The sequence below is a fragment of the Mauremys reevesii genome, linkage group 7 (assembly GCF_016161935.1).
Source record: "Mauremys reevesii isolate NIE-2019 linkage group 7, ASM1616193v1, whole genome shotgun sequence".
Taxonomy (NCBI): Eukaryota; Metazoa; Chordata; order Testudines; family Geoemydidae; genus Mauremys; species Mauremys reevesii.
Window position 1 is genome coordinate 103,996,509 of NC_052629.1, and position 25,151 is coordinate 104,021,659.

At 46.2% G+C, this 25,151-nt stretch overlaps 2 protein-coding genes across 11 annotated transcripts in view; one reads left to right on the top strand and one right to left on the bottom strand.

The window, feature by feature from the left end:
• KBTBD12 (kelch repeat and BTB domain containing 12) overlaps nt 1-25,151 on the bottom strand; it is a 172,200-nt gene that overhangs the window by 120,731 nt on the left and 26,318 nt on the right. The window lies entirely within an intron of this gene.
• Nucleotides 1-25,151, top strand: part of MGLL (monoglyceride lipase) — a 135,054-nt gene that overhangs the window by 103,805 nt on the left and 6,098 nt on the right. For all 9 annotated transcript variants that reach the window (XM_039547863.1, XM_039547864.1, XM_039547868.1 and 6 more), the window contains 3 exons: nt 9,897-10,033; nt 12,765-12,875; nt 18,055-18,144. In XM_039547863.1, coding sequence (XP_039403797.1) covers nt 9,897-10,033; nt 12,765-12,875; nt 18,055-18,144 — 338 coding nt within the window. The remainder of the gene's footprint in view (nt 1-9,896; nt 10,034-12,764; nt 12,876-18,054; nt 18,145-25,151) is intronic.

Below are 25,151 nucleotides of genomic sequence, written 5' to 3' on the forward strand. Positions count from 1 at the left end.
GCAGCCTTAAATCTGATCACGTCATAATTATTTGTTATTCGTATTGCTGTGGCACCTAGGGGCCCCAGTTAGAGTCCAGGTCTCCACCATACTAGGTGCTGTACACACACAAAAGACAGCCGATGCCCTGACAAGCTTTAAATCGAAGTACAAATCATCTAAATACAGACATCAGATACTAAAAATACCCTACTTCTTCATAATCCCATTACTTAAATAATTCAACTCCTGTGGCTTCCAAAACTAACAAACCCTTATGCAAACTATTTCCACTGCTATTGACAGTTATCCAGCATGACTCACTTCAGCATAACCATCAACTAAAAAATCTACACACTAACCATCAACTTCAGTACAAAACCAGTTCAACAGTGAAAAACCGGAACACCTCAATTTCTAGCCACTCCACCTGGTCGGAGTTGAAAGTCACATGTTTGGTGTGGAGGGAGAAGCCATGTTTTGGGGGTAGGTGGATGTGGGCAAAGTAAAGTAGAGAGGAGAAAAATAATGGGTGTAGGTTGCAAGAGATGGGTGAGGACTTTACCAGTGATTTCATAGCTTTTTGATGGCTCTGTTGACGCTTTGTGTATTTTTTTCATAATTATCGGTAATTCAGTTTCTGTTTGGTATTAGCCTGTCTGACTGCTGGGAGTTAAGTTCAAGGAGGCTGTTAAGGGGGAAGCAAACAGGAAATGAAACAATGGCAAAGATAAGGAAACAAATGGGTTCCCGGAGGAAGCTATTAATTGGGGAACACCTTTGCCTGGCTCCCACCAGGCTAGCATAGTTTACTCCTCCCAAGGCTGAAAGCCAAGGAGGATCAAAGGGGCTCCTAAACCTTAAAGACGCTGACCTAGGGAGGAAGGGGAACTGAGTGGCTAGAGATGAGCCTCTGGCAGAGAGAACAAGGCAGAAGCTGCAGAAGGGCAATCTCATAGACTCATAGACTTTAAGGTCAGAAGAGACCATTATGATCATCTAATCTGACCTCCTGCACAATGCAGGACACAGAATCTCACCAATCCACTTCAATAACAAACCCCTAACCTATGTCTGAGTTATTGAAGTCCTGCCTCACTCGTTCCAGAGATGGAGGTATCTGGGCTGAGGAGAACTTCAAAAGCTTGAAAGGTCAAGATTAAGGTGCAGGACTGTAGGTAATACCCATGCATCTAGACCTTCCTTGTTTTTACCCTTTTGTCTGGATGCTGTGTACCTTGGGTGAATAAATAATGCTCTGTTTTGAAGAGGCTGTTTTTTAGAGTCAGTTTAATCAGCTGCTGCTCACATGTGCCCAGAGGAAACAGCTTATGGGTGCCTGGGCCTGTCAGATAAATGCAGTTGGTAAACACAGGGCTGCTGTGCAGAGATACAGTCTAAGAGTGGTTGGACCACGTGGTTCCACCTCGAGTGAGGTGCAGGAAGCCAGGCCTGTCCCCTGAGGGGGGCGCTCAAGGGAGCCTCAAAAGGGGCAGCACACCTGATAACCAGCAATTTTAACTGGGTTTTAACCCTGCTTTTTGTTAGGGGGCGGGTGTCTAATAAGGATAACGCGCTCCTACCCCCACAGGGTTTGGATATTCATCCACTAGATTACTTTGTAAGAAAAATCTCTGCCTTTGGGTTCCCGCATGGGCTTATTGAGCCGAGAGGCAGTGGGGTAACTAATGAGTCGGAACTTGGTTTGAGCTCTCATGAAACACCCTCCTTTGCACTACACCGAGAGCGATGGCAGGGTCCTCTGGTACGTACCTGCTGCTACGGCCCAGCTAGTTCTGAAGCAGTAAAACCGCCCTTTCTAGCCTCCAAAAGGCTCTGTTGGGAATTGAAAAGGAGCTTCTCAGCTGCACTCCAGCTTATTAAATCAGCCAACTACCGCTGCATTGAATCTAATTTCTGCCTTGCTGAAGGCCTCGTGGCATAATTAATAAGCATCCCTTATGTGTGGATTCTGCTTTGACTATGTAGGTAATGACAGAGTTTTCACCTTTAACTACCTTTAAAAAAAAATCTCTGGATCCAACCTTCTTTCTTAGTGCCATTTGGATTTAATATTTATTTATGCTCAGAGTGAGAGCTGAGTTCTGGCTACAGGCAAAGCATTGCTTGGGCTGGTAGACTATGATCTTCTCCCTCCCTCCTTCATCTGTTAATAGCTTCCCCTTTGAACTGTAGAAGCGATAAACCTAGAAGTTAGAGAAAGCCTAGTGGGAAATTTTGACCTAGAACATCAGTAAAAGGAGAGACGTATCTTATTCTTTCCCCTTATTTTACAACCTGTTGGATCGGGGGATGTCTGCACGGGGGGTGTACTTTCCAACTCAAATAGATGTACCTGCACTCGCGCTATTTTTAGCCCACTAGCAGGATCAAAGTGTAGCGGCAGCAGCATGATCAGCAGGATGGGCGAGCCACCCCTCATAAGATCCTGTTTGAAACCTTAGGTACATACTGGGGTGGCTAGCCCATCCCATCACTCGCACTGCTATGACTACACTTGTATTTTTAGCAGACTGACTCAATCAGAGCTAGCATGGGTATGTCTCCTGAAGCTGGAAATTACATCTTCCAGCTCCAATGTAGACATACCCTTAGGGACAGAGTTCCATCAGGGAGCCCTGTGATAATATCCTGTTCCCTGGTCATTAAACGGCCTTTGTCTTAAGTAAAAATGGATGTAACCCAGACTCCCAGACCTGACCTCCACTGAACTTTGGATCCAGATTCAAACACCACATCTCAGCTCCTCTCTAGGCTGAAGGTTTTTCACCCCATGCTTCCCAGTCTCACGTTTTTTCAGTGGTAAACTGGGAGTGAAGGGATAAAGCGCAGAATATGCCCAGAACTTCTGATCTCACTGATACCATTTCAAATCTGGAGTGATTTCACTAAATGAACGGATTTACCCCAGCACAACTGAGATCAGTATCTGTCACTGCATTTTCCTTGACCAGTTAATCCTCCTGCAATGAAATGTTCTAGATAAAGCTGTGAAAAGCGATTCACTAAAAAACAGTTAGGCTGCTGCCTTTGTCTTAGAAGGCTTGATTTACAGGAAAGGATTAAAATAAATAAATATGTATGGCTTGTAACTAACATGTAAAGTGATGATGAAAGTCTACAAATATTTGAGGGGCTTAAGCACCAACGAGGGAGTGTAGCACATAGGAATGCCTTAAGGGCGATAACAGAGGAATAGGATGAAATTATGATTGTGGGATCTTTTGGGCTATGGAATAATCTCCCAAGGGAAGTAGTGGAAGCATCATCATGTGAAAAACATTTAAAACTAAAGAGAAAACTAACAGTCGTTTGATAAAGAACAATCCTGCATCGGTGTGAAAGTGGGCCGGTACGGGCCAGTACGGCTTACCAGTAAGAAGCTGGTACCAGACCGTACCCAGCCGATATTAAAGTGCTGCCATGGCAGCGCTTTAATGTCATTGCCCCTTTTGCCCCCTCCCGGGCCACCGACAAAGGGGGCAAAAGGAGCAGCTGCCCCGGGGCCGACAATTTAAAAGGGCCTTGGGTTCCTGGCCACTGCTACTGCGGCAGCAGCTGGAGCCCTAGGCCCTTTTAAATCACCACCGGAGCCCCGGGCGGCGCGGGCCAGGCAGCGCGGATGGGCTGGCTGGGGGAGGCTGACCCCCAGCCCTGCCCCTTCTGCCTGAGGCCCCGCCCCTTCCCGGGGCCCAGAGCTGGCCCCCGTACCAGTAAAAATTTAATATTACTTTCACCCCTGTCCTGCATGGACAGGGAGCTGGTCTGAAAGACCTAGTGGGATTTTTCCATCAATAATTTACATGATTCCAGGAAGATTGGAGCCTTCCTTCCCCCAGGAAGAGATCACTTTGTGACGTGGAGAAGAAACCAGGTTATAAAAAGCACCAGCACAATGCCTAGTTCTCTTTACTCCTCTCTAACTTTGCAATGAAAGCTGCTAGCACCTTTTATAAAAAGCCTTTCAAAGGACCTGGTCTCTCCAGCAAACTCTCCACATCTTGACCTTGATGAGGTTTAAACAGTCTTCACCAACCCTTTAATACATCTGTGCACTGTGAAATAATGTGACAGAGGCCCTAGGACCTGGGAGAGGCGAAGAGCAGACGCTACCATGATATCCACTGTGGCTAATGCCCTGCTGATCTAATTTACTGTATTTAAAGGCCTGATTTTTCAGCCATGCTGAGAACTGCAGCTCCCATTGACTTCAAGGAGAAGGCATCATGCTATATGTTAATCATCCCCAGGCTGTCACCAGCAGGAGCTTCGGGTGAAGCACATGCAGGGTGCCCAGAGAGCAAGTGTGAAAAATCACGACAGGGGGTAGGGGGTAATTGGTGCCTATATAAGACAAATATCATGACTGTCCCTATAAAATTGGGACATCTGGTCACCCTAAGCACATAGCATGGTTTTATCATTGTGGGTGATGTTAGTTCCTTCAGTAGTGGCAGTGCAGGGCTGTGAAAGTTCCTTGAGCTCACTCATCAGGAAGTGTCAGAACATAAGAATGGCAATACTGGGTCAGACCAAAGGTCCATCTAGCCCAGTATCAATGCCAGGTGCCCCAGAGGGAATGAACAGAACAGGTAATGATCAAGTGATCTATCCCCTGTCGCCTATTCCCAGCTTCTGGCAAAGAGAGGCTAGGAACACCATTCCTGCCCATCCTGGCTAATAGCCATTGATGCACCGTTCACCCTGTATTAAAGTGTGTAAATTACACTGTGCATTTTTGCTGAGCACCTCTGCAAACTTGCTCCTAAAGAGTGTGAACTAACAGCAGCTTGAAGGGCTTTGCTGACTTCACCTTGCAGTCTTTTTTCAAGAGCAAGACTCCATCACATCAGGGGGCTGGGGTCAAAGTACTTGTAGGATGCAGGAGCAAGCAGAACACAGGCAGGATGAATGTTTTAGCAAATCCTTGCTTATATGGTGGTAGCTCTCTCTCTCTCTCTCTCTCCATACCCTCAAATGCTCCCTCTTCCATCCCCCCACACCCACCTTCCAGCAAGGCTAGTCAGCAGTTCCCCTTCTGGAAAGATGTGTAACAATGAAGGATCTACACTCCACATAGTAGTTTAGGTTCCTGAAAGCTGTAATACTTTGGTCTAATTTTGGTTGTTGGCAGGGCTGTAACCAGGATGGGGCGAGCGGGGCACAAAGCTGAGGGGGGCAGAAAAAAAAAACAGTAGGGGATGCAAATATGCTTGCTTGCCCCAGGCGCCAAAATGCCTAGTTATGGCTCCGGTTGTTGGGTTTAGTGTGCAGGTGCTGGTAGCCTGTGATATTCAGGATGTTGGAGTAGATGACCTGGTGGTCTCTTCTGGCCTTAAACTCCATGACTATGACTCTTGGCTGAAACTCATGTGCCCAAGGCCCCATTCAGACATGGTTGAGTTTATCATCCACTCCTCTAGCTGTTTTGGTTTTGGACTGTAAGGTGTCATTATAATCTGGACAGACTAGGTTAGGGAACAGTCCTGCTCTGGCTATGGGGGAGGATAAAATGGCCTAATGCTTATTTTCCTTTTCTAACGTCAGTGGGCCAAATCCCTGCAATCCTCCTTCAGTCCTTACTCAGGCAAAACACCACAACATTTTGCAAGAGGGCTTTTGCTGGAGTAAAGAAGACAGGATTAGACCGTCTCATTTTACGAATAACAATTTTTAAAAAAGAATAGTGGCCTGATTTATTTTAAAAAAAACCAACATGCATGCAGCTGTACACTGAGTTTGTGCGCTTAGTTACAGCCATTGCATTGTCATCTCTCTGGCTATTTGCATATGCAATAGTAGTGGTTGAGTGGGCAAATTAGACATTCAATGGTGTAGGCATAATTTGGAAAATCAAGCCCGTGTTATAGAATTTGTGTGGTGATTACATCTCTTCCATTTTCAGCCCCTTCAGCTAAGCGTCTTGAAAGGCTTGTCGTTAAAATGGCTGTCTGTCTCTGTACGTTAGACAAAAGTTCTGAGCAAGGTGGCTTACTGGATCGTGTATTTTAGTATTTCTCGCCTCAAAGACAAGCTGTCCAAATCACAGGGCTTTGGAGCTTGTGGCATTTCTGTGACCCACTATTGTGCTCCTCGCTTTTGAGCATCACTTGCTTAGTTTCATCCTCCAGACATTTCACAGATGTAGCTTTTTTCTGCACCGACTTTCGTGAAACTGGCTTTTTAGAACCATGAGGCCAGATTCGTCCCTTGTGTAACCCCATTGCAGATATTGGGGTTTCATCAGGGATGCATTTGGCCCCTTTACACTCTCTCAAACTCTTCCGAAGTCTGTAAAATTTGAAGGAAAAATATCAGCAGTCTTTACTGTATTGATGTTTGATTGTGCCACCTCCTTTCATTTAGCTCAGAAGGTCTCAGCTCCCTGCCCTGAGCAGTTGTCAGTTGGGAGATTCTAACTTTTAATGGACTCATTACCGTTCAGAGCAGGTTTGGTTTCTCAGGGAGGAAAAGATAAAAGTGCAGTGACTGCTCTGTTAAAATAAAATGAAGGGGAAAAAAGAATGTCTTAGTGTGATCTACACAGACTCTCTCATTAACACTGCTGGATCGCCAATAATAGTATCAATGCCAAAAATAAAAATATATTAACAGGGGAAGGGGGAGTCTGTTCTCCCTTTATTACACATGCATCACTCCTGTCACATACAGGGGGAAATCCCCCTAATTGGTTGTTTTATGAGATCTGAGAGAGGAATGCTTGTCTAATGGGTGAAAACAGCTAACATCTGCTGCTTCAGACTCCTTGCTGCCTTCCTCAGCCTGTCTCTGTCTCCTTTTCCCCAGCCCCTACCTGGGTTCACTCATCCACAGACCTTCACCCCTCCCCAGGCCCTGCTGAGTTCGTTGCAACTCCTGAACTGAACAGTGTCTTCCAGGGCTTTTGCCCTGGAGACCTGGCTCCTGTCTGCTTCTCCCAAGGCACTGTGTACACCTCTCTCTTTCCTCCTGAAATTCAACCTCTGGAGTCTTGCTTCTCTGGGTGTCTTGTTTTTTTGTCAAGGCTCACCACACCCCTGTGACTTCCCAGTATCTCTCTCAACCCTTTGCCAAAGCTCCCTTCTTGAGACAGGATCTCAAGGCCTACTCTGTCCCTCAGCCTCCTGATTCCCTTCTACTGCCCTGAAGGCCTTCCTTTATTAGTGACCATGGCTCCTCTCAGATGGGACTAATTCAAGCACCCCGCCCCCACTCTGCTACAGCTGGGCCTAATCTTTAATTGGGCCTGACCCATCCTCCAGGTGTAACTGAGTGCACTAACTGCTCTCTGGCTCCACTGAATTCTTTTTGTATCACTGGGCTATGTACGTCCCATTAGAATTAACAAAAGCATTTTTATGCTGGCATAACAGCATCTATACTAGGACTTTTGCCAGTATAGAAATGTCATTAAAAAACATAAGTCACACTCCAAACCAACATTACTAAAATGGCAAAAATTTCTGGTGTACACCTGGCCTAAATGTGCTAGCATGCACAATGTGCAAGGAACTTTCCAAACACAGAATATAAGATTGTACGCTCTTCATGGCAGGATCTATCATAAGAGAAAAAAATCAACTACACATAATAAAGAGGGGACCCCCTGAGGGTCTGAGCCTTCAAAAGCCACCAGGCACAGTGCTTTCTACTCAGTAACGCCAATGAAGTCAGTGGGGCTAAAGTAGCCACTTAAGTGCTTTCCTGACTCTGAGACCAGGGCAGTAAGCACTAAAATCAATAGTGCGTTTGCAGGATCAGCCCACATGTTGGCAATATGCTAGTATATCATAAATGACATGGTACAAGTACATCACTGTACCATTTGTAGAGACGTTAGCATATTTCTCCCAAAGTATCTTCCATACATCAGTGGACTGAAAACAGCTTTAAATGACCAATAAATATTAAAATAAATGCAGAATTTAATCTTTTGTGGAAATGAAGCCATGTATAGAGTTAGTGATGAGATTTATTTTAAACTGATGTTTTTAAGAAAGAATATGGAATGTGAGCAAGTGCCTTTCCCAACCTGCTCTACAAACACAGTCCACACATTGTGTGGAAGCCAAACTCACCCTCTGCCTGGTATTTATTTCAAACACAGAAATTAATAAGATCATATAAAGTGTTGCTCACACCTTTTCCCTAGACTTGGCTACTCCCAGGATTCCTCCTTCTGGCTTGCTCAGCCCACACCTTAGATCCTCTATTTCTAGAGAACCTCCTCTCCACCTCCCTAACATCCAGGGGAGGTAAGAGACACCTGCATCACTGAGTCAGAAAGGCCCGCTTAGCATTTCCCAGCAGGAGCAACACCTGCGAAGAGGGTGGGTGTTAGAGGCAGACATGGCCAGCCTGTAACATGGAACCAGTAATTTTTATTTCCCCCAAATCTCCTTAAATGACAAACTACATTGAATAGAAACAGCAAGGCTCTTTTTTGGGAAAAAATAATTATATTCATTATATATATCACACAATGTGTGTGGTTATGATAATCATCATATATACTCTGCTGTTTCCACAATGTGTGGTATATGTTTCTAACCTTGGCATGCTAATAAATGGACTTTGTACAGTGCTTATGAATGTCACTAATCCCTCCCCTACTAAAGATACCATTGTTTCCATAGTAACTAGTGTACTTCAAAGAGGAAAAAAGGCAGAGGAGACTAAAAATTGATCAAAAACAAGACAAATGCTGTGTGTAGCATAAATAGACTGTCAGGGTGGGAGGCTGGGGGTTTGTGTTACCACTTGTTTAGGAGGAGAGCCTTGTTTACACTCCCCACGCTTGTGGCCCTACAGTAAGCTGACATTTGAACTCAGCTCTCCATCGATGAAGGCTAGCGCACTAACCCATTGCCCCCAAACAGCAGGAGAGGACAAGGCAGGTCTCTCCAAATATAAACACTTTTTCTGGAAGAGACGTGGCAAAATCAAAGACCAGAGTCCCAAGAGCCTCAGAATTTGGGAAAGTTTGTACACAAAAGTCTGAATTTTGCAGGAGACCTGCTATGCCTATAATAGTCTAATCCAGCGGTTCTCAAACTGTGGGTCGCGACCCCAAAGTGGGTCACAAGTTCATTTTAATGGGGCCTCCAGGGCCGTCATTAGACTCCGTGCTGCCCAGGGTTGAAGCCGAAGCCCAATCAACTTAGTTTCGTGTGGCCCCTTGTGGTATGCAGCCCCAGGAAATTGCCCTGCTTACCGCCCCCTAATGCCAGCCCTGATTCTAGACTACAGGGGACTGGGGTCGCATAGTAATTTTTGTTGTCAGAAGTGGATCACAGTGCAATGATGTTTGAGAACCACTGGTCTAATCCAATATCTAAAATTATTTGTCTCTCTATGTGTATATACTGCACCCCTCACCATGGCATCTGAGTGTCTGCATCTTAACGTCCACAAATTCTGGGTAACTTTGGATCAGGATCAAACTCTGAACTTGGCATCTGCCTTCTGTCTCTATAATAGGCCAATCCAAACTCCCAGAACTGAACAGCCCCTGAACTTGAGAGTAGTTAGAGACTAGATCTGAACTCTGTTAGTCAGGCCTATCTCTAGTGACGGGGAGCCAGTGCGTATGTGAAGAATTAACAACGCTCTTAGACAAGACCTAGGCAGCCATAAGCTTGCTTTTCTCTCCTGTGTGTTGTACTGCGGATTTCTACAGGACATTGATGTTATTCATTATGAGGTATTGGGGAAGGAAGCTGGGTGAGACCGGATTTATGCAATAAGCAGTGTGTGTGGGAACTAGAATATTGCTGACCTACCTACCTGTCTATCGCATTTCTGATGCACCCATATCTGGAGTATCTAGGTGCCAAGTAAAATGTTAATATTGTTCTGTGTGATGTAGAAGCAATGTTTTCCTTTTCCCCATACAGTTGGCCACGGGCAGAGCGAAGGTGACCGCATGGTCGTGTCAGATTTCCATGTTTTCATCAGAGACAGCTTGCAGCACATTGAACTCATGAAGCAGGATCACCCAGACCTCCCAGTTTTCATTCTGGGGCATTCCATGGTAAGCATGCTACACCGTACACCTTAATAGTCATCATTACATCTGCCACAGCATTATGGATCCCATTCTGGAGGATGGGAATCACAAAACTTACTATAAGAAAAGCAAATTAAGAAACAGTAGAACCTCAGAATTACGAACACCAGAGTTACAAAATGACCTGTCAACCACACACCTTATTTGGAACTGGAAATACACAATCAGGCAGCAGTAGAGACAAAAAACTCCCAAGTACAGCACTGTGTTACATGTAAACTATTTAAAAAATAAAAGGAAAGTTTGTTTCTGTGCTTGATTCATTTAAATTAAGATGGCTAACAGTAGCATTTTTCTTCCAAAGAGTAAAGTTTCAAAGCTGTATTAAGTCAATGTTTAGTTGTAAACTTTTGAAACAACCACCAAAACATTTTGTTCAACATTATGAATATTTCAATTATGAACCACCTCCGTTCCCGAGATGTTCATAACACTAAGGTTCTACTGTACAAGCTTCCCCTCACTGCCTCACCCCTAGAGGGAACTTCAGTCTCTGTGACCCATTCAGTCCTTGGCCTTTCTGTTGAGATCAGGATGCTAATTAGTGCCATTTGCAACAAAGGGCTAATTCATGATGCCCATCCCTACCAGCCCACTAGGAACCGGAATGAGTTCCACCAACACATTCCTCATAGAGGGGGCACTGAACAACTGGCAAATGGTAACTTCTTTCATTCACCAACAACCAGGTTTGTATTTGAACCGGTAACCAGGAGGTTATACACCCTGTGGCCTTGTGAGTGGATTGGGAATAAAACATGGCGACACACTGTAGCCTCATTCAGTTACACAACTGGTACTGGACAGTGTTTCAAGGACTAGGGATGAAAAACAAAAGAAAGATTGGTTTTGTGAGCAGATTTTAAGTGTGATTCTGACAGCACAGGCCAAATCCCGTAGATTCAGTCAGGCAATATTCCTATTGGTGTCACAGTGATTGTCCCTGCGTACAAAAATGAATAAGCACTTCAGGATTTAACCTCATGTTCCGATAAACAAGAATTCTGATCTAAAGCACATGGCATGCTTTTAAGAGTTCACTGTACTCTCAGCCTCTGTAACAAGGAGCTAATTTCCAAGTACCAAGCCAAATAAGGTCATTGAGATTCTTTTTGCTGCTGCTCCATTTAAACAAGCCACTGGTTCTTCAGCAGCATGTAAGTTCACCAAGCATTTTCCTTAACAACTAGTCCTCTGTGATCTTTACTGAGCAGGCGAGCCAAGCATGCCAATTCCTACAATTCTCACACAGTTTCTGCAATTCTGCCAACACTTGGCTTGAAACTACATGGGAATGCGCCTCTGTTTAACTTGCAGCCCATGAGTAGGTTGCTGATTGTAGAGCTCTGTGAACTGCTTGCTCTGGGGGGGAAAAAATGAGGAAAGAGACATTTGCAAGAAGATACTTTTGGGCCTACAGTAATTATCCAAACTTTTATGGTTTCCATTCCCAGGTGACAATACTTTCTTACCCATGGATACCAGTATAACTCGGAAATACTGGGCAGGGCCGGCTCTAGCTTTTTTGCCGCCCCAGGCAAGAAAAAACCAAAAAACCGGCAGCCACGGGGAGCTCGTGGAGGGCAGTGAAGGGCAGCACCCGCCCGCTCCCTCCGCCCGTGGGCAGCCAGGCGCTGTATCCCGCTTGCAGCCGGGCGAGAGGGGCTCCCCCCTCCAGCCTTGGGGTGCCTCTCCCGGCCGGGCAGGCTCCAAGGGGGCCGACACAGGCAGCACGGGGCCGGCCCAGTGCAAACGGCGGGCGCCGGGATCAGTGGGGCCCGCCTCTCCGCTGCCGCCGCAGAACCCTCCCTCCTTCCAGTGCCCGCCGCGCCGCCACAGAACCGCCCCTGCCACCGCTGCCCGCTGGGCCGCCGCAGAACCCTCCCTCCTTCCGGTACCCAGGGGCTGCAGGAGGTGGTGGCTCAGCCGCTCCCTTAAAGGCGGCTCGGCCAGGCTGGGCTCAGAGCGGCGCGGGAGGCGGAGGCGGGGATCGCTAGTTCCTGCCCCGCCCCCCGGGCCAGGGTCCGTGTCCCTGCAGGACTGGGCTGGGCGCCCCAAGATTGGCCAGAATGCCGCCCCTTTCAATGTGCCGCCCCAGGCACGTGCTTTCTCGTCTGGTGCCTGGAGCCGGCCCTGATACTGGGTAAAACTACTGCCTGCTTTTTCGCTATCTTTGTGTCCCATTCCCACTCATCTCCACCCCTTCTGTCATGCAGCCACCTCTCTGCTCCAGTCCCCCAAGTCCCCGCTTCTCTTCATGTCTCATGTGAAATTTATATTACTTCCAAGAGACCTTTAATTTTTAGTCCTCCCCACAGAGGCTTGTTCAAGCCCTGAACCTGCAAACTTTATGCACATGAATAATCCAGTAAATTCCTGGGACTGCTCATGTGCATATAGTTAAGCACATGCATAAGGGTTTGCAGTACTGAAGCCTAGCTCAAAAAAATATCCTACCTCCACTCTCCAAAAGCCACCCCCCCCTAAAAAAAGCCCAACCAAATCTACCCCTTTGCTTCTAGTTACTCCATCTTTTGCTTGCACAAAGGTGTCTAGCTAATTAGAAGCTCCCTGGAGCAGAGAACTTTGTTTTGTACCTGCCAGGAAAGTGCCCAGCACACCACCATGCTGTACAAATAGTAAAGTATGATCATCTGTATTAGTGCTCAGGCTGCCTCTCACTTTTGTATTGCAGGGAGGAGCCATCTCCATCCTAACTGCCTGCGAGAGACCAGCCGAGTTTTCAGGCCTGGTGTTAATTTCTCCTTTAGTTGTAGCAAGCCCAGAGGTAGCGACGCCTATCAAGGTAATAGAAATGGATGTCTCTCTCTCACACACACACGGTTGTGAGTTCAATCCTTGAGGGGGCCATTTGGGGAACTGGGGCAAAAATCTGGGGATTGGTACTGCTTTGAGCAGTGAGTTGAACTAGATGACCTCCTGAGGTCCCTTCCAACCTTAATATTCTATGTGAGAAAAAACAAAACATGAAAGAGAGGAACCACATTGTTCTTCTTGTGATCAGATCATTTTAAAGAAGCAACTATGAAAGGAATCCTGTCTCTAACTGCAGGCGGCCTACCTAGATCCCTGTTCTCTGCATCACGTGGGATCCAGCCATCACTTTCTTCCTCCATCAGCCCCTGTTTCTAAGCAAATGCTATTTATTCAAAAAGGAGAATGAATTGTGGCCTCTGGTTCAGGAAGTTGTTTTTTTAATTAGTCAAATTGGAAAAGGGAAGAGTGATTTAAAAATCTAGATGGTTAAATTCTTCCTGCGCTGGAGCGGGAGGAGAGTCTGTGATGAGACCAGAGCATGCAAAGGCAAATGACTGGGGGCCCAATCCTGCCAGGCACTGTGCACCCTCAGCACCCAATGATGTCAGCGACAAAGGAGGGCTCTGGGCTCCCCACAGGACACACAGCACCTTGCACAGTAAGGCTCTAAAACTCTAGATGGAAACAAAGAAAAACAATCAGGTCATTTGTCTGCTTTTCTCCTCAGGAACAGCTGAAAGTCAGTAGCTTTAACAGTGGTGCTTAGAGCCCCTTGAGCTGTTATTACTTGTAGTGCCCGAACCTGCTCCCTGGTGACAGAGGAAGGGCCAGCACGCTCATTCTCTTGTGGCAAGAAGAGTTTGACGTGACCTAGGTAAATGATGATCAGAGGGAACACAAGAGGTCCAGATCCCCCAGACACTGCTGCCGCAGAACAGAGCTTAACCAGCCACAAGCATGTTAGAAGAGGGGTACAGAAGTACTGCACCCGGGACAGCACCTGGAGGCATTCTGGCTCTGGAGGACAGAGTCAGGGAGAACAGCTCAAGGGGTGCTGGGGGAGCACATGCAGGAGTGGCAGCCACTATGCACTTTAAAGAAATGCAGCCTGTGTTATCCCCGTGCCCTATGACTCCCTCACACAGAGAATGAAAGCACCTGGCTACTCATTGCACAAATGCACTTTCCTCCCTTCTTGCTCACCTAGGTAAGAGCAGCCAGAATTTGGCACTGTGTTTTCAAGCATGTGTAGGATATAAATAGCAAGAAGGCAAGGGATTATTTCTGGTGGCACGAGGAGATGGCACCAGGGAGAATCATACAGAAGTATGAAAAGAAAAATGTAAGATGAATAATAGAAAGCATGTCCCTAGGAAGCCCTGGAATCTGTTTGCGCCCGAAGGGAACTGGTAGAGGCTGCATTGCTTGAAACATTTATTACTGGGTGGAATAAACCCCTAGAAAATGTTCTGTAAGAAACAATCCCGCACTGGCCTCCCAAGAGAGGATTAGATGAGACCCAATGAGATTTTTCCATCTCTAACTTGTATGACTTGTATTACAATTCTCCATTCCACTTGGCCTTTACTGACCAGGGCCATTCACTTTTCTTTGTGGCTGGTCCCAATAAACTTCTTGTTACAACTTCTCTGATCACTCAGGCCTTATTTTCACACAGTAAAATTTCACTGGCTTGCTTAACTTTAACTAAATCTGTTTTTAAAACGATGTAGTTGAACTGGGGTAAAACCCTGTGTAGACACTCTTATTTTGGTTTAAGAGTGGTTTGTTTCAGTTTGGCTTAAACCTGTTCCTAATCAATTTCAGATAAATCAATATAAGACCAGTATATATTGGTTTAGGTGTTCCCACAAAGCCTTTTGCACCAGGTTAACAAAATCAGTTTTAAAGCACACTTCTAGTTAAAAACCCATAGGGACTGGTGTGTAGCAAGCCCTCAGACTCAAAACACCTTTTCTCATCTCAATCTGGGAATCTCTCTCTTACAGACTGGGGTGGACAAGGGTAAGATTGAATGGTTTGCCATTCACTTCTCTTTTGTCCCAGACCAAAACTGCCTGATTACCATCTTCTCCATTTTATTGAGTCTGGCCTGCCAACCACTCCCTACATAATCCATATTGCATCACCTGCTGCTTCAAACCCGTTAGAAGATAAAATCTTCACCTATCAAATGTGGCTAGGGTGTTTAACAACACAGTATTTTTAATTAAAAGCTCATTGTGTTATAGACCATCACCATGGCCCTCACAAAATCAGTGATGCCACATTGGAACCTTTTGACCCTGGAAGCTCAGGTTTATAACATGAAAGATTATTTTTCCAGTGGCAATGACCTTGGCTCTTAGAATTGTTGAGCTATAAGCTGTATTGACTGATGCCCCCTGCACTAAATGTACACGGGTAATGTGGCTTTTCACATATATCTGAAATTCCTTATGAGGACGGTGTCCGAGTACCTCCTTATCACTGTCAGTCAGTCAGTCATTTTGACCATAAGATTAGTTATATCTGTGCATAAGTAATATTTGTATATATGCACACACAGAGGATGTGGGTGTGTGCACAGGCACAAACATACATACACACACGGCCTGATTCTTCTCTCATGCAGGTGTAAATGAGGAGTAACTCCACTGAAGTCAGTGAGCTGCACCAGTGTAAAACTGGAGGTGCGTGAGATCAGAACCAGGCCCACTTTATTTCTGTTCTGGTTTGTTGCTATTGACTCAAGTTGGCGAGGGTTCCAGAAATGTGTGAAAGCTTTGAGAACATGTCCAGAGCATGTACCAACCTCAGGACAGGATGCAGAGATAAAGGTTCTTGATGCCTTAAATCACTGCTTCTTGGAGCAGCTAGTCCTGGAACCCACAAGAGGAGACGCAATTCTTGTTTTAGTCCTAAGTGAAGCACAAGATCAGGTCCAAGAGGTGAATATAGCTGGACCGCTTAGTAATAGTGACCATAATATAATAAAATTTAACATCTCTGTGGCGGGGAAAACACAACAGCGGCCCAACACCGTAGCATTTAATTTCAGAAACAGGAACTACACAAAAATGAGGAGTTTATTACACAGAAATTAAAAGGTGCAGCACCAAAAGTAAAATCCCTGCAAGCTGCATGGAAAAGACACCATAATAGAGGCTCAACTTAAATGTATACCCCAAATTAAAAAACATCGTCAGAGAACCAAAAAAGAGCCACTGTGGCTAAATGACAACGTAAAAGAAGCAGTGAGAGGCAAAAAAGCATCCTTTAAAAAGTGGAAGTTAAATCCTAGTGAGGAAAATAGAAAGGAGCATAAACTCTGGCAAATGAAGTGTAAAACTATAATTAGGAAGGTCAAAAAAGAATATGAGGGGAGATTAATAAGACTGGGACTTTTCAGCTTGGAAAAAAGATTACTAAGGGGAGATTGATAGAGGTCTGTAAAATCATGACTGGTGTAGAGAAAGTAAATAAGGAAGTGTTATTTACTCCTTCTCATAATACAAGAACTAGGAGCCACCAAATGAAATTAATAGGCAGCAGGTTTAAAACTAACAAAAGGAAGTATTTTTTCACACAACGCACAGTCAACCTGTGGAACTCCTTGCCAGAGGATGTTGTGAAGACCAAGACTATAACAGGGTTCAAAAAAGAACTAGATAAATTCATGGAGAATAGGTCCACCAATGACTATTAGCTGGGATGGTGTCCCTAGCCTCTGTTTGTTAGAAGCTGGGCATGGGCAACAGGGGATGGATCACTTGATGATTAACTGTTCTGTTCATTCCCTCTGGGGCACCTGGCATTGGCAACTTTTGGAAGACAGGATATTGGGCTAGATGGACCTTTGGTCTGACCCAGTATTGTTGCTCTTATGTTCTAAAGATTAGGTAACCACAAGTGTGTGGAGCCAAGACAACAAAAAGTGAGCCTCATTAGAGTAGTATGTGCTCACATGTGGGAAAATTCAGATTTACTCTCTACTCCCATCATGAGGGTATAAATAAATAGACACACACACACAGCAGATAATAACAATGTATCTTAAATTAAAGAAGGCCAGAGGAAATTTGCTCCATCCCTTATGAGCTTGTATTTATACCCATGGTGACAAATTCATTCCTGGTGCAACTTCATTGACCTCAGTGAAGATGAATTTGGCTCATGGGGTTGGAGTACCAATGGGGTATTCAGTGTACAAGGTGAAAGTTACATGATTTACATATCAAGGAAACCCCATTCCTAGGGGGATATTTACTATGAGCCTTCACTGCTTCCTACTCTTGGAGAACTCTAATTTCAGCCTGGTAATTTTCCTTTGGATAGTATCTTTGATACAAGAGTATCGGACAATCCTATGTAATGGATTACAGTCTATGCTTTCAAACACAAGCAGAGTATGCAGATTACAAATTAATCTTGCAGGTAGTATCTGTGGATACAGTAAAATAGTACAAAGGCCAATTACACATTGTCATCTTTTCTAAGCGGTGACCACTTAATTAGAAGACAGTTATCAAAGATCAGATAAGAATCTTGCATTGGGGGCGGGGATTATGGAATGTTACTGATATAAAGGATGTTCTTTCTCATGCTAGTGCTTTCAAGCTCAGGCTGCTGAACGTTTTTGTGTTTGATTCCCAGGAGACAAGCGAGCGATAGATTTCCTTAGTCAATGCATACACATTTTACTGTTATTTATTTGCAGACTCCCTGGAGAATGTGCTTAGCAAAGAGAGTCCAGCCTAGGCAAGTACTGTAAATTGCACAGAATATCACTTAAGTGCTGCAGCCTGAAATCAGAACTGAGTGATGGTAGGAAGGGGCAGCAGCAGCAGCGATACCACCAGCTCCATAAAACAATGGCCCTTAGCAGGCTGCTTAAGCCAGGCCTTTCCCACATTGACTTGATCTCTCATCTGCAAGGGGAAGAAATGCAGAGTGTAGTATCAGGGCGGTTGTGAGTATTTCATAGTATTGTGCCCATTCTTGTAATTGATGCCGGTGGATATCCAAATTCTTTGGTTTCGTGACAGTTTTGTAACTATAGGGCCAGATCCCTAGCCTGTGTCAAGTCGCGACACTCTCTTGACTTCAGTGGTGCTATGTTATGCCAGTTTATGCCAGCTGAGGCTTTGGCTCACATATTTCTTCTCCTTGCTTCCCAGTTAATTAATTTCATTCATTTCCCACAGGTTTTTGCAGCTAAAGTGCTCAACTTTGTTCTACCAAATCTGACGCTGGGAGCTATAGACCCAAATGTGGTTTCCCGGAACAAAAAGGAGGTGAGGATGTTAATATCATTTTAAGGCATTGGAACGGTGGTACATAGCCCCACCGCTGGCCCTCTGTAATGGGGCTAAATACCTCGAGCCAAATTCTCTGCTAGTGGAAATGGGTGAAATGCCCTTACAGTCAATATCTGTGCCCATTTACACCAACAGAAAATTTGGCTCATACGCTGACTAGTCCAGTCTGGAACTTCAGTCACCAGTTCAGTGCACTCTGCATCCATGTCCTGTTCTGGGCAGGAGATCTAAGATCTGGGCTGCGTGATGGTCACAATGGCAAAAAAAAAATGGGACCCATCATTCACCACCAAGTGCAGCTCCAAGGGGGCAGCAGTGATAGAAGCTGTACTTTAAACAGGGCTCAGACACTTTGAAGACCGTGTTGTCTAAATCTGCTTTTCACACAAATACAGTAGCAAAGATGCCCGAGTCTCAGCTACACTTACTATTATTTGTATTGTACTGAGATAGTGGCTAGGAACTTCAGTCATAGAGCAGGACCCCATGGTGTTAGGTGCTGTACAAAGATGGTCCCTGCCCCATCGTTTAACCACTGTAACTAACTAATTAGAGCTTCTACCATTGTGAATTGTAGGCCCTCATTTTTGCCAGTCTAGATAAGGCTTGTGGGACCAGGCTGCTGTGTGGAAAAGCAACACCCCTCCTCCTGCTTATAGACCGCCTGGTTCAGCAATACTGGTAAAACCAGATGTCTTGGCAACTGCTGCAGCAGCACAACTAAAAAGGCTCCCACACCTTTCAGTACAAAACAGCCACATGTAGGCTTAGGTTTGTATTCGCACGGCTGAGGAAGGGAAAAAGTGAATGAAACAGCTGTGTCTGGGAAGGGATCACAAATCAGGATTTTAGTTCATTTCTAAGATCAACTGGAATGACAGAAGATGTCACCCAAGGGTCTCTAAAGAGCAGGAGCGCTTTGCGAGTGTAGTGAATGCTTACTTCTGTGGCAGCCCACGTGCCCCAGAGGCGTGCTGTAATTTTTCAATGTCTCTGACTGGCTAGATGAGCTGGATTCTTATTTTAAATAGATGCGAATGAATCCCCCAGCTGTGGGTGGCTAGGCGGGTCCCTGTCCATGCTGACATCAGAAAGCAGGCTGACTAGATAAGGAGCAAAGAGGGTGTTAATACAGATTTAAATTACAGTACACTTAACTTTTGATTGCACACTCAACTTGCCAAATTGCCCTTTAGGTAAATTGGAAGGAAGACTGGTCTTGTGGATAAACCACATGGACGCCTGGGTTCTGTACCTGGCTCTGACACAGATTTTCTGGTCAAGTGACTTATTCTTTCTGTGTCTCAGTTTTCTTGCCTCTAAAAGGGGATTAATACTTCACTGGGTTAAAAACATCACAACTGAAAAGCTCTTTGAGATTTTTCAGCTAGAGAAGAGAGAATTAGATAGGGCAAATGCAGCAATTCCATGATACTGGACACAGTCTAAGAACCAACATAGAAAGCATTAGTATACATCCACTTTGTAATGTATATGTCCCAGATATTTTGGTAAGCCTTATCATAACAAAGATGTACAAAATATACATAGGTAAATAAATAAATACGGTCAGTTTCCATTATTATAGGAACACCATCATAGTCGCTTTGTTCCATCATATGGAAGGTGTTACCAATAATTCTTTGTGTAAGTAATAACAGAGGAGAGAAGAGGTACAATAAAATCATATGAAGGAAGAATTATATTCCTAGGTTGTAAAGGATAAGTGGTACCAGGTTTATAAAGTAAAAGATCTATCAAAGCCACAGCCTATATATTAGGAGACAGCGTACCGTGGCTGTTACAGCAGGGACTCCTGGGTTTCCCTGCCTGGTTCTGCCACTGACTTATTACGTGACTACTTAAACTCACTGTGCCAAAGTTTATCCATCTGTTAAATGGTTGTAAAAATACCTACCTTGAAGGGGTTTGACCTCAGATGGAAGATGCTAAGAACGTGCTAAATATTGTTACAGCATGCTTAGTGTTGTGCAAGATGGAAAGGAAAGATGCAGCCCCTGCCCAGAAGAGCTTACAGTCTAAATCAGTGGTCCCCAACCTTTCTGTTGCGATAGCATATTCATGTTCCCAGAAGAGTGTGGTGGGAGCCGGACAACCAGCCGCCGAAATGCCGCTGAGAACCGGCGTCATCAAGAAGCGTCACCGCCGAAATGCCACCGAGAAACAGCAGCATTTTGGCGGCGAAGCTTCTTGGCGTTGCCGCTTCTCGGCGGCATTTCGGCAGCTGGTTGTCCAGCGGCCGCGCTCCTCGGCGGTGGGTTGTCCAGCGGAAGCACTCCTTTGTCAGTAGGCGGGCGCCCATAAATGCCCCACGGGCGCCATGCATTGGGGATCACTGGTCTAAATAGATGGGCAACACCAAATGCACCAGGAGACCTGGTGGATGGTTCTGTCTTGAAGAGAATCTTTAAAAAAAAAAAAAAAAAAAACACAGGTGGCCGTTGTGATGGATTCTACAGACCCCACCCCGAGCCAGGGCTGGAAAGGATCAATGGACTGAACCTGATCCAAATATTTAGACCAGATCCACTATGCAGACACTGTCCAAGGGATCTATCCTGGAAAGCGGGGGCCTGCTAGCTGTAACTAGGAACGAAAGAAGAACAGGAAACGGAGGAAGGAGGCAGAGGTGACTCAGGTTTCCTAAACAGACAGAGTGCAGACATGAGAGCAGGAGAAGGCACAAAGGAAGAGATGAGTCAGGATTCACTGGCAGAGCGAAGGTGGGCAAGGGGGGAGTGTTAAGAAACAAGAGCAGAGATTGAGGTGGACAGAGTGATGCGGAGCCTGGAAGGTCACCCCAATTTCTCTCATCCCTCCCTGCAACTAATCCTCAGCACACCCAGCATTCTAGAGAACATTTCTTTAAACCTCATCCTCTGCCCCATTACGAGCTGCCCTGCTGCACAGTGGAAGGGTTTCCCCTTTTCTCTATCTTCTTTTGAAGGCTCAAGATAAAGCCTTCTCCCTTTTTCCTCCTCCTTTCACCAAGACATGCCCTGTGCAGTGCGTTCGCCCCATGCACAGATCATTAACTTTCTGATAAGGATTGTTTTTCATAAGCTGTTTTTATCCCTCTCACAATGTCGATCATTCTCAAAGATCCCCTCACCCCCCATCTACACAAAAAAGATTTGTCTGCTGTTCAGTAGCTAAAAATTCCTTGTTTGGGGGGGGGAAGGAAAAAAAAGGAAGAAACCCATTAGGCCATCTCTTGGCATTTATGGCACTACACGGGGGCGGGGAAGGGGGCAGCTCATATGAATTAATCTACATTATTTTACTCCATGGGAAGGCAACGTCTGTCAATCCAGCCACCCACCCCTCTTGATTTTTTTCCCGGAGTCCTTCATCTGTTGCTTTCAGTAAAAAAAAAAAAAAAAACCCTCAAAGCTGTGTTGCCTTAGTGCAGTGCTGTGACACAGCTCCAAACAAATAACTCCCAGATTAGGCTGAAGCCAGTTGCTAAGTAGCCAGAGGAACCCTGTGCTGTTGTTTAAATTGCAGATGAAAAGTCAATGGGTTTGGGTGAAAATGTCAGGTTACCAGCTGCTAAAGTGAGAGTGGACAAAATTAGATGCACTGGGTGTTCCAGAAGCCAAAGTGTAACTTTTTCCACGAGCCCGTTCACAGGCAGGGCGGTTTATTCTCATGAAAGGCAGCCTCTCTCGGGAGTGAGACAGTTTACAGAACAGGACAGATATTTAAAATGAGCAGGGCTGTATCTCATGAGAGTGTAGTCCCACTGAAAAAGGCTGCCTGCCTATAGGGGATGCAGAGGAGGTTAGAGGTACCTACAGCAGCCATGGTGCAAAATCAGAGCTGTTCTAGAGAAGACTTCCAGGCACTGAAGAGTCTATGTGGATACTGACTGAGGGCCAGATGTTGTGAGGTGCTCAGCATGCTCAGCTCCTATTGACTTCTCTGGGAGTCGGGGATGCTTACCGCCTCCTCGGATCAGGCCCTGACAGCTCAACCTCAGCCAGCATTTCACCTCCCCAGTGGGATCTTCCAAGCATTTCCCAGGGGCTAGGTCTCAGACCTTCAGGGTGGGTGTGTCATCAGGATGAGGGGAGCCATACTGCATTTGTCTCCCCTCCAGTAACTGCCCCTCACTTCAGGGTCCACTCCAGCATGCCCATAACTTGAGTTTCCAGTGGCAGGGGAAATAGACTAGAGCCCTGCAGCGGGACTGGAATCCTATGGGTCTTGCAGGACCCGCTGCCATAATAGCGGGAGCAGGATTAAAAAATAGTCCTGTGCGGGGCTCTAAAAGAGACCCTTTGCTGTCTCCAGCAGAGTATGCGGTTTGAAAGAAGTTTAAGTGATTCCAGAGGAGAAGCCAGACTGCACCAGCATGGTCAGGAAAAGGATCCCATACTACCAGTGAAGTCACACGGATGCTGGCACTCTTAATTAATCCAATCAGAGGCTCGCCTCTGGGATAACCAGGGACAACATTCACAAGTAAATGGGCAGGGACCTAGCGGTCTGACTGATTCGCTCTCATTTCCTATAATCCATCAGGACTGGTGCAATGTGGGTCACTCTTCTCCATTCCTGGGGCTGAGCTCTCCAAGCTCTGCAGCATGGATGTCTCAGTGGCAGGACCATTCCTATGAAGCCTGCTCTCTGCAAGGGTCACCCAGAGCCCAAGTCTGGCGAGCTTCAGGGCTCTGAGTAAGACTTCTCTCTCTTGCCAAGTCTGTAATCACCCTCCAGACCATCAGCACAGCAGAGAATGAGGGTTCTTCTTAGGCTAGGTCTACACTGCGTACCTTACAGTGGCATAGCTGTGCCGCTGTAAGGTCTCCCGGGCAGCCACTCTGCCAGCAGGAGAGAGCTCTCATGCCAGCAAAATAAGATCTCCCACCAACAACGCGCTGTCCACTCCAGTGCTTTCCATCAGTAAACTTTTGTCGGTCGGGGGGGTATTTTTTCAAACCCCGGACTGACAAAAGTTTTACTGACAAAAGTGCAGTATAGACGTACCCTTAGACTGTTTAGTTCGTGAGAACTCGGCTAGGGGAAGGAAAGGAAAATAATCGCCCTGTTAAAATAATCTATGGAATTAGACTCAGTCAGCGAATGAGTAGAGGAGCTGCTCCTGAGTTGGATACTGATGGCGGATTCTCTCCTGCACTTGGGCCAGCCAAACAGGGGGCATCAGGCAGCTAATTACATCTCCCTGATTCTCTGGGCCAGCCCTGGCAAAGATTAGCACAGCCTAAGGGCCACTCTAACTTGTGCCTGCTGGCTATGCTCCTCTAAGGACCACCCACCAACTAGGGATTGCTGGAGTGAATTGTGTCCTAGCCATTCCGTCCCATCTCCAACACACTTCTTGTGCTAAGAGTGGTGGGGAAGGAGGCTGGCTCTATATCCACTGGGGACTCCCCCCCACCCGCACATGGGCGGTATCCAGAACAAGGACGATGGTTTCCACTCCCTTTGTGCCACCTGAGCCTGTCAAAGAGACCGGATTGGGGCAGAGAATCGATCTCTGAGCCTTCTAATGCTCAGATGTGGTGTCTGTGTAAGCACAGTAAGGAGGGAGTTTAGACTAACCTGTGCGCCCATTGGAATTAGTGCAGGGTGCAATGGGCACATTTTAAAACACTTCATCAGTTAGAATAACTATCTTTGTAATTGACTGACTGTACGAGGGGTGTGTCAGCTGCCAAAGAATTCATTGTACTTTGGTGTCTATTGAACTGTTACCAGAGCGGGGGAGAGGGGTTATTTTTGAAGGGACTCATACTAATCCACCAACTGCTTTTTGTAGGACCCATCATTATACATAGGCACCCTCCACCCTGGCATTACCCCCCTAATCATGGCCTGGTGCAGGGAGGAGAGGAGGCCAAGGGTGTACAAAAGCAAGCCTGCCCCACACAGAGCCCACAGTAACAGTCCCTGCCCCACAGGCCTGGGTGTAGCTCCCTGCTGAGAGCATGGCAACCTGGCACACACGAGTTCAGCGTCACCCAGTTTGGCCTGGCTGCCCTTTCGTCATGGAGAGGCAGCCGTGTGAAGCCCGAGTGGCGCTGTGACCTCATGCACTAGGTCTCAACGCCCAGAGTGGGGAGCGATGCCCAGCCCCACAGGGCAGGCGCTATCGGTGCGGGGTGAGAGCAGGGCAGGCTTGCTTTCGAACACCCCCCCCCCCCCTGGAGTCTCCCCTCCGCACCGAGCTAGGAGAAGTGTACGTTTGCTTTGGGCCAGGGCCCGGTGATTGGTTAATCCAGCCCTGGATGTGGCGACCCATCTAGAACCTTCTTGCAACCCACTGGTGGCTCAGGACCCACCCTGTGGGAAACGCTGCCTTAGAGAAGAAAAATGAGGCTTCCTTCAGCCAACCTACAAATAAATGATGATTAATTTTTTTTAAAACCGCATCAGACTTCAGAGGAATCGGCGGCTGTGCCAGGGATCCACCTATAATCAAAATGCTCTGGCAAAGACTGAGCTGGTAAAGCCTGCGTAGGCTGCCAACGCTCGTTTCTCTATATATACACAACATACAAATATTTACTGTAGATATGCCTGATGCAGTAATGACCCATTCCTGGCTCCCAGATCCTGTGCTGATGAGTGCAGTGCCTCGTTTTCAGCACTCTCATCACTTCAGGTTTTTCGTGCTGACTCTCTGCTCTTAGCCAGCTTGTAAGAGAAGGATAAAAATTTGCAAGTGAAATTATGGGGTATGTGGTTTTTTTGGGTTTGGGTTTTGTTTGGGGGGGGGAGGGAAGGGGAAGACTACTGGCACTTTATGTCATAGTTTAAACTAAGGAAAACTTTGCCCAATCAGGAGCTCAAGGCCCATACATAGTGAGCGCATAGAGTGTGCAGATTGAAGTTATCTTCATCTTTAATGCAGAGGGGTGGCCCGTGGAGACTACAGGCCCAAATAGGCAATGCTCCAGCTTGAGCAGAGCAGCCTCCATTGGGCTCAAGGCAGC